This window comes from Lissotriton vulgaris, chromosome 1_1 (genome assembly GCF_964263255.1).
Source record: "Lissotriton vulgaris chromosome 1_1, aLisVul1.2, whole genome shotgun sequence".
NCBI lineage: Eukaryota > Metazoa > Chordata > Amphibia > Caudata > Salamandridae > Lissotriton > Lissotriton vulgaris.
In genome coordinates, this window is record NC_141685.1 from 1,805,633,946 (window position 1) to 1,805,650,438 (window position 16,493).

General features: G+C 42.3%; 1 protein-coding gene across 2 annotated transcripts in view; it reads left to right on the forward strand.

Annotated features, from left to right (window-relative positions):
- SLC38A4 (solute carrier family 38 member 4) overlaps positions 1 to 15,841 on the forward strand; it is a 247,924-nt gene extending 232,083 nt beyond the window's left edge. For both annotated transcript variants that reach the window (XM_086919126.1, XM_086919125.1), the window contains exons 15-16: positions 1,794 to 1,891; positions 13,611 to 15,841. In XM_086919126.1, the coding sequence (XP_086775252.1) occupies positions 1,794 to 1,891; positions 13,611 to 13,712 (200 nt within the window). In that variant the 3' untranslated portion in view covers positions 13,713 to 15,841. The remainder of the gene's footprint in view (positions 1 to 1,793; positions 1,892 to 13,610) is intronic.
- Positions 15,842 to 16,493: the final 652 nt, after the last annotated feature.

Here is a 16,493-nt window from a genome sequence, read left to right on the forward strand (position 1 = left end):
ACTCCTGCACTCACTCCCCCATCAGTAACCATGGAGTAGTACTCCTGAACTCACACCCCCATCAGTAACCGTGCAGTAGTACTCGCTCCCCCATCATTAACCATGCAGTAGTACTCCCTCACTCGCTCCCCCATCAGTAACCATGTAGTAGTACTCCTGCACTCATTCCCCTATCAGTAACCATGGAGTAGTACTCCTGAACTCACTCCCCCATCAGTAACCGTGCAGTAGTACTCGCTCCCCCATCAGTAACCATGCAGTAGTACTCCCTCACTCGCTCCCCCATCAGTAACCATGGAGTAGTACTCCTGAACTCACTCCCCCATCAGTAACTGTGCAGTAGTACTCGCTCCCCCATCATTAACCATGCAGTAGTACTCCCTCACTCGCTCCCCCATTAGTAACCATGCAGTAGTACTCCTGCACTCACTCCCCCATCAGTAACCATAGAGTAGTACTCCTGAACTCACTCCCCCATCAGTAACCGTGCAGTAGTACTCGCTCCCCCATCATTAACCATGCAGTAGTACTCCCTCACTCCCTCCCCCATCAGTAACCATGTAGTAGTACTCCCTCACTAGCTCCCCCATCAGTAACCATGCAGTAGTACTCGCTCCCCCATCATTAACCATGCAGTAGTACTCCCTCACTCGCTCCCCCATCAGTAACCATGTAGTAGTACTCCTGCACTCACTCCCCCATCAGTAACCATGGAGTAGTACTCCTGAACTCACTCCCCCATCAGTAACCGTGCAGTAGTACTCGCTCCCCCATCAGTAACCATGCAGTAGTACTCCCTCACTCGCTCCCCAATCAGTAACTGAGGTGGAGAGGTTTGGTGCAGCGGCCAGGGCAGCTGACTTCGTAGCACAACGTTCACGGTTTGATCCCCAGCAGCTCAGCTCAGCACCACTTGACTCTGGGCAATAGCTCACTTAATTTCCATGATGGCCCCCAGTGCCTTGAGACCCATAAGGGTGAGTAGTTCGCGCTTTACAAATACAGATTTTAACTGCGCAGTAGTACTCCCTCACTTGCTCCCCGATCAGTAACTGTGCAGTAGTACTCCCTCACTTGCTCCCCCATCAGTAACTGCGCAGTAGTACTCCCTCACTTGCTCTCCCATCAGTAACCCTGCAGCGGTACTCGCTCCCTAGTCAGTAACCGTGCAGCAGCACTCCCTCACTCGCTCCCCACTCAGTAAGGGTGCAGTGTACTCTTTATTTGCTATCTGCAGTCTCTCCACCACACTTATGGATTCACTCTGTACTGTTTCCCCCTCACTCTCCTTACCTCACTGTGCGCAGAGCTTCTGCCACCATCTCTTTGACCTCTGCTTTCCTCCCACTTATTGCACAGTGCTTTTCACTCTCACAGTGCCTGCATTTTGCTTACTTGTGAATTGTCTGCCAGTGATATCATGCACTCCTTAATTCATCTCTCCTCACTCTCTGAACAGTGTTTCTCACACACCCACTGCGTCCACAGTACATCTGCTTCACTCCCACCTGCTCACCCTCTGAAAGTCACCTCTATGCTACTCCCTTATATTTAATCAAAAGTCAAGAAAATGACCTCTGCATTCATGAACGGAAAGGGAATCCATGGCTGTTCACCCAAACCCTGGGGCATCGAAATGCTGCTGTGCTACCTTTACTGAAGTGCAAGTCACTGTGTGGGTGATCATTGTGTGGGTGTAAACTATTAATGGGCTTCTTTTTGAGAACTCAGCTAGTTAAATTCCCTGTGTACTTCATTATCCTCATTAACTTAGCGAAACGTCTGTTTTCCAGGTGCATCCGCAGCCACCATGTTAATTTTCATTCTCCCTGCTGCTTTCTACCTTCGAATAGTGAAGAAAGAACCTTTTAAGTCTCCTCAGAAAATCGGGGTAAGCATAAACTCAATTGCTGCAGTTAAAACGTTGTTACAAATGTGTGTACAAATCCGGCCTCTCATGGCTTAGATTCACTGAAGGAACAGATATTAGAAACAGTGTGTGTGGGCAATCCCAAATCACAGTAACCGTGCAAGCCACTCTCACTGAAGGCACACCCTTAATGGCATAACAGACACAAAAGGCCACAAGCCCCAATTCTGCATGGGAACGTTAAGTTTACGGACTTTTAGGCTATCAATGTCACGGTATGCATTTGGTCATGCAATATCACTGTAGTGAATACAAATGCACTTCTCCCATGGTGCCCTGCGCTTGCCTGGATTTCTTTCTAGAAACCTGTTTTTTTTAATTTTTCTTTATTAAAGGAATAGTTGAAAGCTGCTTCTTGAGTCATTCACTTCGTTGTCAAACCACATGAAAGAAAAGAAAGTGCTCATGTAAGATGCGATTCTCAAAAACAAACACTTCTGATAGAAACAAACCCAATTCCAGCCCCTAGATGACAATTTGCATTTAATGTACCCCGATTAAAACTTTCCATGCTAACATGTCCTGATTTGAATATTTCCTTGAAAAGTATTCTTCATTTCAATATTTACACAATTACCCTCTATTTGCACTAAGTGTTACAGCTCACTCCATTAAATCTTGCACTTATTGCAATGTAGTCATTACATGATGTCCTGGTTTCAATTTGTTCACCAAGTCACCTTCTGACATCAGTGCTTCCATTGAGTGCACTGCTCTTGAATCCCTACTCTCCCGCTAGCTGAGGCTCATTTGGACGCTAGTTTCTCAACTACTTCTCGCTTTTTATTATTTTCCCTTCACCATTCTGGGTTTTATACATTAGACCAGTGGTCTCCAACCTTGTGTGTAGTGAGAGCTACTTCTGGTCAGTGAAGATCGCCGTGAGCTACTAACCCCCAAGGAACTCCTGCATTTTTCCGAGAGACCCCCGCAGCCCAGTTTCATTGACTTTAAGCCTAATTTCTTCAGAGCCCATACTGTGGTTTGAACAAAATACGTTCCCTAGAAACACTCAAAGGATTGACTTTGGATTTGTGTTGTCAAGAGTCGACCATTGCAAGTAATAGTGCACCCTTACTAGTATGTCAGTCCCCCTCACATAGGGCCAGATGTAGGAGCCAAAATACCGGTCGGTAACGTCCGATTTCGGCCGTTACCGACCGGTATTCAGTATTTGGCATGTAGGGGCCCTATTTTACCGATTCGGTAAATTTACCGAATCGGTAAAATACCGAATCGGTATTTTTACCGATTCGGTAAATTTACCGAATCGGTAAAATACCGAATCGGTATTTTTACCGATTCAGTAATTTTGGGATGTAGGTGGGACTCTTCTGAGTCCCACAGCCCTCACCGAATCGGTATTTTACCACCCAATCCAATTGGGTGGTAAAATACTGATTCAAGGTGTGCATGCACACCTATGGCATGTGACAGACAGACATGCCCTTAGGGCATGTCTGTGTGCCACATGTCACAAATGCCTGAAATCAGGGTGCTACAGGGTGTCAAAGTGACACCCCCTGCACCCTTGCAACATTCGGTATTTACCGAATCGGTAAATACCGATTCGGTAATGCCCATTGATTCCTATGGGCTTCAATGCCCATAGGAATGAGTGGGCATTACCGAATCGGTATTTACCGATTCGGTAAATACCGATTCTTACAGAATCGGTAATTCAATTACCGATTCTACCTACATCTCCCCCCTTCTATTTTACCGATTCATAAATACCGAATCGGTAAAATTCGGTATTTATGAATCGGTAAAATATACTTACCTACATCTGGCCCATAGTTGCTTATAAAATTACTGAATGATAATGAGCTTTCCGACTTCATCACAAATTACCATTCCATCTCTCATCCTAATTTCACCTGTGAATCATCTCACTTAGCGTGTGTTCTGAGCCTGTTGGCAAGTTGCTTTCATACCCGGCCTATTCCATGTTCTGTAAAAAGTTTGTTCTGAATGTAATATTCATTCAGGAGCAAGGAAGTATTTGCTCCACTGTACGCATTTTGGAATATGGGGAGGTAGGACTAATTAAGCATGCTTCGTTGTTCATGTTCACTTTCTCTAGCACAGGCCTGCTTGAACATAAAGGATCAGTATAAGTGTAGTTAGTAATTAGCTGGAAAGACAACTACTTGTTGTAGGAAGGCCGAGGATTTGAGCGAGGGCCACATTGTGGAAATAGAAAGGGTGCAGGAAGGGAAAGATACATTGTGGTAGGATGAGGGCTCCCTACAGGTATAGGGGGAGTTTGGTGATAGATGCAAAGACTAGCTCTGGTAGCAGCGATGTTGGCACTAGATAGGTAAGGACTTTGTGTGGCAGTTGCAAGGTGGACGCTATAGAAGAGGAACAAACTGTGGCAGTTGCAGGGTGGATACTGTATGGAGAGGTAAATGTTGGTACTATCAAGGAACAGGGGCTTCATGAAAAAGAAGCAAAGTTGGTGCTACATGGGCAGTAGCAGGGGGCAATAGTGTGGGGGACTCTGGCATTATATGCAGGAGCATGGGGTGTGTGCTGCACAAGTTATTGGGAAGGCCTTGTCACTTACACCAATTCATTACTATTACTGTAAGATTAAACCCAAGGCTTTTTACCCTGTAACTGACACCTACTGTACGTACAACACGAACCGACCCTGCAACGATGAATGGGCCAGTCCTCACCCTGGCTCCCAAGGCAGCTCTCAGAAACTTGCAGTCACCAACCCATCTCTGAAGTAAACTGAGAGCAGAACCTAAATGTGTCCATGCTTTCAAAGACACAAGTGCTGGAAAGCTGCCGGCTCCATTTCAAAATGTAAGACATGCACAACACTCACATTCTCATACATCGGAACAACCAAATATGCCTGCTGTAGAAAATTCACCCTCTCCCTCAAACCCAAAACAGAGTAAAGTTAACAGTCTGAATCCCGATCTGGGGTCCACCCAAACCACCTACTGACAGGCCAAAAGCTCTAGTAGTCTAGAAAAGGAAATTGTTTAAAGATGTCCTTCACTACGGTACGCTCAAGAACGGTGTTTAGGAACGTCTTCCATACAAATATACATGATCCTGTTTTTTGATTTATAGCTCTTGCTGGTACAGTTCAGTCAGTGGCTTCATAGCACTTTAAATATGTCACAAGTCTGCGTTATCCATGGTATCGACTTCAGGAAGATTAAAGGCTAAGTTTGTCTGACCACACTGAAGCCTGGCGTGACACACATCCTTTCAGCAAGTGCCGCTACCTCCTGCGTCCCTCCAGGTCTCTGCTGATAAACCCCATGCATACTTACTGAGGAAGCTTGCAGGCACACCAAAGGACAGGTGTTGGGTTGAGAAATGTCTCCTGAATGGCTCTGGAGAGCTCGAGACCTGCCGCCCCCAGGTCATCAGAGGAAGGTGTGTAGATTTGTGGCCCCTGCCTCAGCACTCTCGACGCGCTGGATTCAGCATATGTGTCACAGATTGAGAACCAGAAAAGGGTTCGGTGGTTTGGAGCAGACACCCCAAGTGCCCTCCTCGAGTTTGACTACCTCCAGCTCCAATCTAATCTACGGGGCTGACAGTGGTGGCAGGGAGATGAAAGAAACTGCCAAGGCAGGTCATCCTACCTGACCCTTACATCGATGCCTACCCTCAAGGGAGCTGACCAGCTGCTTGAGAGGGGGTGGGTGGCAGCACTGGGCAGTGTCTGACTCTGACATAAACGCTGTAAAAAGGGTTCTCATTCCTAACGCTACTACGAGTTATTTTCTTAAATTGGCATCCACCTGACTTGACTAACATTAAACATCAGAGTTAATACCGCAGAGCGGCCTCTCCTTTTATCAGGCTCCCATGACTAACTGCTTCATGGCAGAAGACTCTGTCCCTGGCCTGGACATTGATGACCGGACCCTGCATGCTGGAGGCTTGCACATGACGGTATGCTGGGTCTTTAGCAGGCCTGGTCTTTGGTGTCGTATTTCAAGGCACCAGGTCGGGCGTGCGCACCTGTCTTACCTGCTGCTCTGGTATAGATGAAAATATTTGGTGGCAGGCTGTGCAGCTGAAAACGGCAGATGGCGCGGGTCCTGGCAGTTCTATACTGCTTGCACGACCAGCAAATCGGCTGCTCTGCCCTGCCATGCCTGCTGCAGCTCCGCACTAGCACCTTCGCACTCGTGACACACAATGCAGTGCGGTGTTAGTGAGGGAAAGGCAGTGGGGGGCACATAGATGGTCACGAGACACTCATCTGCACGTACAAAGGAGAGGAACGTCATCCTCTTCGGCCTGCTTTGCCCCATCTAAGCTCAAAGCCAATCTGGGCAGCTGGTTTGGGTGAGGGTGGGCAATGGAGCCTCAAAACAGCCGAAAGAGCCCAAACAACACTAAAGGGCTACTAAATTGAGCATTAAGCGGCGCAAGCTACTCACAGCGTTTCTGCGAGCTATCAGTAGCTCGCCATCAACCGGTTGGAGACCATTGCATTAGACTTTTTTATATTACTTTTCAATTGTATAACTCTTTGTTTCATGCATCATGTTCTGTAACTTTGAAAAAAGGGTGGAACATTTATAAAAAAGAAATAAAGTGAAATTAAAAAAAAAATATCAAAGTAGTCCTTACTGAGCTGCCTGACTTAGGGACATGGCCTAGCCAACTAGAAACCCCATTTCTAACAGCTACTTTAACTCAACAAGGCACTGAATTCAGAACCTTTGTAACTCTTCATCTAATTGCAATGCATGTGTGTTTTTGTACGAAGTCTAGGGGCATATTCACAAGCCTTTTGTGCCACCGGAGCGTCACTTTTTTTGACGCTCCTGTGGCGCAGTGTGCTGGTCCATATTTACGAAGCTACCCCATGTTTCACATTCAACCCTTCCTTCGATCCACTAACCCTAGCCCTGACTGACATGCAATTCTTCCACTAAGCGCAGTCACTATTTCAATGGTTCGACTAAAAACTGCCTTGATATAAATGGCACCACAAAATCCAGCCTTGATTGACATGTTGCCACATACAGGGTCATGACTCCACCCTTCCACCTTGTTCAACCTGTTTACAGTGGCTTCAGTACAATAAAGCCTGCCAATAAAGTTTTCACTTGTGTGTCTGGAACACAGAACCCTGTTTGCAAAGGTTCCGATTTCAAGCGTTCTAGCTGCAAATCTTCACATTGCCCTATCATACGCCACAATTCAGGTCACACCTAGACAGAAAGATCGTAGGGTAAGAAATATCTCACATGTCTAACGCAATATGAACAATCGCCATTCACGGGGGAGTGCAGTACACCATATTCTTGCTGGATAACACCGTAGTTTCAGCACTAGCATCTGACAGATATCTCGAGTATATGATCAGCTTTCATTTAATGAACTCTGCCTCATTCTGCTTATGATGTATCTCATGCCAGTACTTGCTACCACACAAAGCTGCAGTATTGTGGCATCATCACCATTATAAATAAAGGATGTGATTATGATTTCCTATATTGTATGGATTTATCAAACTCGATGGATCAAAGCTAAGTGTTTCCTGTTAGATCACAAGATATAAAGTTGCTATGTCAAGGCATGAGATTAAATGGGCCTCACTAAACAAAACATTCTGGTAGCTGAACAATGATCCCTGCATTATAGACATCTTGTTTCTTTCCTTCCTGGGGTGCATAAGAACTCACATTTCATTTCACAGCATGAGCCATATATATTCACAGTTGTAAGGCACTTTAAACTTATGAGCCATGAGCTTATCTTTCTTCTGTTATTATAATAGAAGAATCCTCAAAGACGCATATTGCAGCTGTAATGCAAACTGGGGATTTAGGGCACTGAGGAACAGAAATGTAAACGAAATGATTTATTTTGTTTTTTTTATCAGAGCTTTGAATACAAAGTCCACCTAATATCACACCATCTGTTACCAATCAAAGCCACCAAATACATACCATTCCTAATGTATCACGCACATCAAAGAAGTATTATCATAGGCCCAAGCTTCAGGATGCACAGAGAAAAACTTCTCTGTTAAGAAATAATCTATTTATTAAAAATGAAAAACATTATATTCATAAAAAACAATCAATATATAAAAATGTCCCAATCCCACCTAAATCCGATTTTACAGATATTGATGGGATCCTGTGAATTCTAGACACAAAATACAATCAATTACAATGAAAATAAGACTAAGATCACATAATATGATCCATTTAATGAGAGAACACACAATAGACAACAAACTTTGTCATTAAAAGCTACACATGCATGTTCAGGATTGTATTGGCTGGGCACCCTATACTAAAGTGCTTATTGATCATCTGTAGTTCCAGCCACTCCACGGATTATGCGCTGGGGCGTCAACGCGTTTCGATGGGATCTTTATGTTTACACTATCTTTATCAAGACCTTTATAGAGACTCTCAAATTAATTTTGTATCACCAGAATACGGTCAATACACCTCTTTTCAAATTAAGCAAAGGGAGGATACTGTTTCTTAAAATCAATGTACTCTATAAAAGAGTCCTTAGTAGGTTCCTCTGTTTCCCGTTTTTGACGCCAATGATTTGGGTGTATCTGATTGGCTTTTAGTGGTCGGAACTTGTGATCGATTTAATCCTTGTTTTCACAATCCTCCATATTTTAATCGGACATAAACAATCTTTACCACTCGGGCCTCCAGCAGACTTTTATGATTCTCTTCTCGTCTTTGTTTATATAAAACTTATAGCGGTTATCCCATTTTGCAAAACTTGATGGAACGTGCGCCAAATATGTGCGTCGTGTCCCTGTCTGAAGCCGAATAATAAACTTTATTACTTGGGCCTACGACAATACTTCTTTGATGTGTGTGATACATTAGGAAAGGTATGCATTTGTGTGGCTTTGATTGGTAAGAGATAGTGTGATGTTTGATAGAATTTGTATTCATAGCTCTGATAATTTAATGCAAAGGAAATCATTTCGTTTACAATTATATTTGAACCCTATTCCTTTGGTTGAAGGGGTCCCTCTCACCTTTCTATAATCACTGAGGAATAGAACCTTCTCAGTTAGTATAACAGTACAGAAGCATCAGATCATGGCACACTAGCCCCAACTGGTGGCTTAAAAATGGCTGTAAATCAAATTTACCAATGACTGTCCCTTAGTATCATTTCTTGTGGGAGGGCGCTATAGACAGCGTTCAAGATGGTAACGGGGTTGCCCATTAAGTGTGCAGTCAGATTTTCAGATACAGCATAATCCCTGTGTATGTGAACATCTGCCCCATGGATGGACATTTCTTTGTAACGCCCTCATCTAAGCAACCCCTTAATTCAGCAAACCTTGCTAGGCAATCGGTCCATTCACATCTGACACTGTAAGAAGACTTGCGTCACATTTTCAGGGTCAACGCGTTGAGGTTACATTCACTCTCAAACATTGGACAAGGATTATCTAAATGGCAATGTTCAATCTACTTGGCACGAGCCTTATCTTTCAATTCACTGATAAGTTTGCAGAACCTTTGAGCTGCTCTCGCCAGCACTAATTGCAAAATACTAACTGACTTACCTACATAAGCAATGTTGTTTACAAGAGGTTAAAGTGGCAAACAAGTAGGTGTAAAAAATCTATATTATAAATGAAGATGAAAAGGGCATACCCTCCCCAAAGGAGTCATTTTCTCAGAAATTGGGGAAGGTGTGAATGAGTCAGAGTATTGTCACAATGCACGAGCCACTACTCCTTGCACTTCCCATTTGATGCTAAATCCAATGACAATAACTAATAATTAATTCAGAAAATCTGCTCGATCAGGCATGTACATAAATTCTACCAGCGCCTGCACTGACAGGCCACACATCAGAGCCCACTCTATTTCACTTTGGACTCCTTCCAGCCCCATATTCCACAAAACGCCACCACCTTAATTTCCTTTCTAAAACTACCCCAACAACAAAGATATCCTGCCTGACTTACTTATTAACACTGCCATCCTCGAGCCTTGGATAATGATTTTCAAAATCTTCGAAGCATCATTCAGCAAAATCACTTTAATGTACTACTAAACAAAAGCCAATTCTACCTGGTCCTTCATTCAAGATCAGATTAGCAACCCATGAACCATCTGTAATTCCAAGAAACAATCCTCCAACAAGCAGTAGCATTCCATGTTCAAGAACCACGTCATTGGCATACTCTACCCCATGCATACCAGTAAAACATTCCAACCACTGGAGAGCAGTGAGGTTGCCACAATCATGGTAAGAATAATGTTCTCGGAATTAATGCCAATAATGCTTCTGCCCCTAGATGCATCGTGACCTGGTGACACCTTTCAACACCATTGATCATGATTCTCTTATATAGACTCTTTAATCATAAACAGTCCTCAAGAACAAGTTAGATTTAATGCTAAAATAGATTAGTAAAGTGGAATATTCAATTACTGGTCTTCATCTGAAGAAACATTGTACATAAAAGAAAAAACACCTGGATAAAAAGTGTCAATTTAATTTTAAACAAAAGATATGACATTTATATACCATAGAATGGTTTTTATAAGTTCAGTGCATTTTGTACGGAAGCGGTTGATAGGATTGACATAAGCGAAGTTGTAAAATCCACACTCCCTCAAATTCTATGACCTGATGCTTTCAAGTGAGAAATGTAAAGAACCTTAGAACTTGTAGATGGGCATTAAAACAGTGAAACATGTCTGTAAAGATGTTGTTGTCAAATGGAAAGCCAGTTTATAAATAACTGGTCTAAGCAATTAGTAGATGGTCAGCCAATAAAAATCCAAAAACTCGCATTTGCAAAGTTGGCTCTGTAACAAGACTAAATTTGCAGTGCTAAATTGTGCATTGTGATTCACGTTTGACATTACATGTCACGGAGTCCACTTTGCAAAACTGAAGAAACACATGGAAAAGGGTGTCACCAGTGACTTTGTTGATTCGTTAATACATGCGTGGGGCAGTTGGTAACCCCTTGCAAAATTTAAGCTGTCTCTGTTGGACACATTTTACTGTGTAGTACCCCTAATGCCATCAAGGGAAGGATGGGATGGCCCCCTGGTATCCATTTCAACTTGCACACCTCATTTAAGTTCTGTGCCCATTGTGAGTTTAAGAGAAAGGCTTTTTAATATAGGTTCACTGAGTAAGTGTAAATGGAGACAGAGGTCTGCTGTCACTTGCACCTTTTGATTCCTACCTTTGCTGATGTGTGCACTACAATTTGCAGCCCAGGCTCATCTTAATTACCATGCATAAGGTGAGATTTGTCCAGCTCCGGTGATCTGCACCTGTTTAGTACATTGGCGCATAGCAAACGACTGGGTCTGTACTATTCTGCACAAATATTGCAAAGTGCCATCCTTAGGCCCAACAGTATGGTGAAATAAAAATTCTAACACAAACAAATTAGAAAATTCGTTTTAGATGCCAATGGTTCTTTTCGCATTGCATTAAGTACTCATTATGCTAGTATGGGTTTTCTTTCTTAGCAGGTTTTTTGTCTGATTGTTTGGAGGTCCTTCCCCTTTTGCTCTTTCTCTCCATTAGCATAGGTGTTGTTGAAACAAAATCACTTTAGTTTAAAAGCTATATGAAATGTCATAAGCATATTTGTTGAGTGGTAAATTCCACTAGACTTGAGCGAGTTGTGCACATTATTTAGATGCTTGATTCATCAATGTACCTGTTCTTTGTGAGAAGCTAGTCACCCAGCCTAGTGCTACACCTTGCCCCTCCCACCCCTGATTAATGTGCAGGAGTCAAGATTATGCCAACATTCTCGATATGGATTAGCAGCATGCCTTTCATTGTCTTCTGTTTATGTACATTTGAGGCTAAAATCCAGGCTGCAAGACCTAATGGCCCATACCTAGTATCTCCATATATTCCTGATGATCCATTTCAAGCCCTGTAAAAATAGTATATAAATAAATACAGCCCACTATTGCATTATATAGGAGCAGACCACCAATGGGCAGTCCACATGCATGTGGGATTCTCTTTCACCTGTGCGTAGTTCAGACTGAAGTGATAACAAAGTTTGTGATAGCAATACATAAAGTCTGAGCTAATTTGCAAATAAGGAATGCACATCCATTGAATATGGTGTACCCATTCAATAGTATATGTATAAGAGTGTTAAGATTGAGAAGGTGACTAATGCTGGCAGACAACATGACAACAATAGTTAAATAGAGGAGTATTCAGATCTTTACAAAATGAACTGTGATTTGAGATGCTATGATGGAAGCAAAGTAGTCAATCTTCATTGATCCTTTTTTAGGTCTCGGCCTGATCCAGCGCATGCGCTAGCCTGGCCGAGACATTTAGCTGCTTTGAAAAGTGCTACTTTCCCGGCGACCAGCTTACTATTATGCGCACAAGCGCGTGCATGACGCGCACAACTCCCATCGTGCACAGCTGCCATTTGGCTTCTTTTATTGTGCGTGTGAAGGCCCTCCCTTACCATGCACGCCTCGCTTCAATGCCCGCGTCACTCTGCTGGCCTTCTGCCACTCTCGCTACCGAATCTCCCCTTCTTGGTCTGCTGAGTCGGTTCTGCTAGCACAGTGTGCTACTCTGTATTGTAATGTATAAGATCTTTTTTTTCTGACATGTGCTCTGCATGAATCCTGCATAATGTTGTTATTAAAGGAATCAAGTGCGCGTGAATGTTTTCCCCTACCCCCTTCTCGCGCGACGTGCAGCAGAACACTTTCGCTTTCATGCGTCCCTTTCAGGGCCGCGCCAACCCTCCCTCCTCTCTTCCCCACGCCCGCCACAGCAGAACACTTTCGCTTTCCCGCGTCACCGGTGCCGTTTGTTCTCCTTGCCCTCACAAGCCTCCTCTCCGGGTCACTGCAGGCCGTGCCAAGCATTTTTTTGGGTGTTCAAGCACTCCATAAGTGCTTGTATTTAATGCACTTTAAAATGTTCTTCTCTGCAAGTAGTGGCTTATTTGTACTGGGTGTGGCTATTAGAGAATCCGTTGAAGTGTAATAGTGTGGTTAATAGCTGTTAATGAATGTATTAATTGATGTGTTAGGTGTAAGGCAAGATCAATAAGTGCTAGTAAATGCACCTTTTTGAAGAGAAATAAGGGTTTTGCAAACCTGGCTCACATGAACTGATATTTAATGGTCTGCATAAATTAAATTGTTGTTTCAAGAAAAGAGTTATTTCCAGGGTTGGATCAATATGCGTTATTTGGCTGGTTAATTTGCTAAAACGTGGCAGGCAGAAAAGTGTGAGTGCATATTTATCAGTAAAATAAATGATGGTATATACCATTTTACAACTCCATTTATTCTCAAAAGACAACATAAATAAGGATAAATACCAATTAGGTGGCCAAAAAATAAATATGGATGAATACAGACGGAAATGTTAAAAAACATAAATACCATAACACCTGGAGTCCTAAACATAACATAACGTGGACACACACAAATACACACAAACTTTGTTTCTGCTTTCTCAGTTTGGCAATTAATTAATTTTTACATGCACAGATTGAAGAGTGTGGTAATGCAATAGAAATTCACTCTAGAACATGGAACCAATTGTTTCTACATTTATGGCTTTGAATCCTTTGTTTGTTGGTAATATTAATACATCTAGGCTCAGTCTCTGTTTTCAAGTGTTCCCTGACTGTACTTGTTCTCTCCTGTAGGCTCTGGTGTTCCTCATTGTTGGCGTGATCTTCATGATCGGGAGCATGTCTCTCATTATCATCGACTGGGTCCATAACTCTGCGTCCTCCAAGCACCACTAACACATGGCCCTCATCGTCACCCACTTCCTATCTAGCGGAAATGGCAAAGATGTCTTTCTTCAAAGGCTGCAATGAAACCAGGAAAAGTATGGTATTCTGACCCGACGCGCGAGAATACAAACACTGACTTGAAAGCCGCTCGTCACCCAAAATGCGTACAAGACTGAAACATCATACCTTACTGAAGATTGCTGCTCATGGATTGGGAACCTGAGCTGGACTGTATATTGACAGGGTTCCAAAATTATAGTAATGTATGCTGTGCCAGGGTATTCAAAGGCAGGAGAGGAATGGGATGAAGGTGGAAGATGTACATAATCATCAAACAAACCTTTTTTTCATTGGAACATTGAATATTGCTGTAACAAAAATGAGTGGCCAAAGTTAAACATGTGCCTTTTTCAGACTATGGAATATGGGATCAGCTTGAGATATATGCTATATTCATTGGGAGCTATGTAGGCGAAGTTGTAGTAGTTTGAATTATTTAAAGCGCAGAAACTAGAGACAGTGTTTAGCCCGGTAGATCATTGTTATCTCTGTCACTCAGACCAGGAAAGCACAATATAAACTTTATTTAGACTACAATTCAGTAAACCAACATATTTAATATGTTAATATTATTGGTGCTGGGTTGACAATTTTGTGTAAGAATGGCCTTGAATAGTGACACTAAACAAGCTCCCTCATATGCAACTGGTCTTCCAAACGTAGCTCACACAACTGCATAGGTGCATGGAAATACACATCCCAGTATTCTTTGATACATTTTGAGTTCAGTACAAGGAACTTTAGTTTGCTATATATTTATGTAGGTAACTTTTATCCATAGTGATCAGTTTTTTTAACGTATGGTACCTTCTTTTAGATTTTTATATATGTATATATCTATATATGTGGTTGTGTATGCATTGATTTGTTCTCATAGGTATAGGCTTTTTAAAGTTCGGAAGAAATGTTGAATTAGTGAGCTGCAACAACAGACATATACCTTGTCTAGTATGAATGCTTGCATTAACACTTATGGATCCATCATCACATCAGACAGGTTGGTGTTTTGCCAAACTATATATTAGGCTCCTCTTGAACTACTCGTGAACTTTCAGTAGTATGTGCCAAGCCATGGTTAAAGCACCATGCATCACCTTAGTAAGTCTGTTACCTTCTCATGTGGATAAGCACTTTCTTAGACTTACAATAATCAATATCCTGCAGTACACCTTTAGTGGAACAGCTATGTGAATACTGACGGTCAACTGCAGTGTGTTTTGTACTTCATGGTGTGTTCAGAACCCTGAACAAAAACCGCTCAACATAAAGGCAGCCGCTCACTCTAACATGTGTCTTAGTGGAACCAAGCAGAGCTGTAGTTTCATACACTAACTCACGGGCGCCTTGACCATAAACTCACTCAAGGGCACTTCGCTAGCGATGTGGACTTTGAGCTTCACACATACAATGAGAAATACCTCAAAGATGGTCCATACCAGACCGAGATACTGTTCCTCCTGTTCGGTAAGACCTACCAAAAACATTATACATGGTCCACAGCCAGCCCCTTGTTATTAGCTTGAATAGTTTCAAACTAGAAGAAGCTCTCTTTTTTCTAAACCTGGCTTTGTACTGCACACCAAGGAAAAATATTTGGCTGCATCTGCCTCTTAAACATTCATTGTTTACCACAGCATGCCATTAAAAAAATTACCAGTTCTAAACAAAACCTTCCACATTATCATGATATTTAAAACTTAGAATTATACAAATTTTAAGGTGATAGAGATACAGGACTCAAAATGTGGTAATATAGTACCACCACCGACTCTCTTGTTCCAATCTCTTTCACTGCATGATGGTATTAGTTACTAGTTAGTATTAATATTATTTATGACTTTACAAAAAATAATGAATGTGTATGCAGTTTTAGGTGTGTGTATGTGACCACACAACTTTTAAAAGAAAACTAATACTAGGCCCAGCGGGCGCATTAAAAGGCTCACAGTAGATTTCAAGTATCTGGTAGCACAGGAGGTTTTTTCTAGATCACTTTTCATATGGTGTAGCACTATGATATGTCTTTTTATTACAAATAAATTGTACAATTATGTATAATAAATTAACTTTTTAAAAGACATCTTGTCCTTTTCTTTATGTTTCATTAAATGATTTCCTTCCAAGTGACTGGAGCATTTTTGCCTCATAAGCAGGGTATGTAAGCTGCAAATGTTCTATAAGGGTTCGGTGGAAAACACCGTGCGAGATTCAATGTATGTGCAATCAATCAGAAGTCTTCAGTCTCACCAGTGGCGGCCCATGCAGCTAAGAGCGGTGAGGCGGGTGTTAAAAATGACAAACGACGGAATAGGGAAAATAAAATAAATAAAACCACTTACCTTGCGCTCATCGCATCGCCGAGTCGGCGATGAAGCAAACCAAGGTAAGTGGTTTTATTTTTTATTTTTTTTTATTTTTCCTATTCTGTCATTTGTCATTTCCACCGCCCCACCCCACGTGCTTGCCTGCATGGGCAGTGACTGAGTCTCTCATAAAAAATTGATGTGGTTCTTGAAGAGCAGTCGCAGGAAAGCCAAAGCAATATTCCCATTCCCCGAGAGGCCTGAAAGACTTTTCATGGAACATCAAAGTAACCATAAAAAGATAAATTCATCTCTTTTGATTTCCCAACTCTGCAAAATAGTTTAGGAATCAAAATAGCTGTGGAAAGTGTACCATTAGATACCATTTTGGATGGGTTCCATCGGAAGAAAAATAGTTTGATGTGTG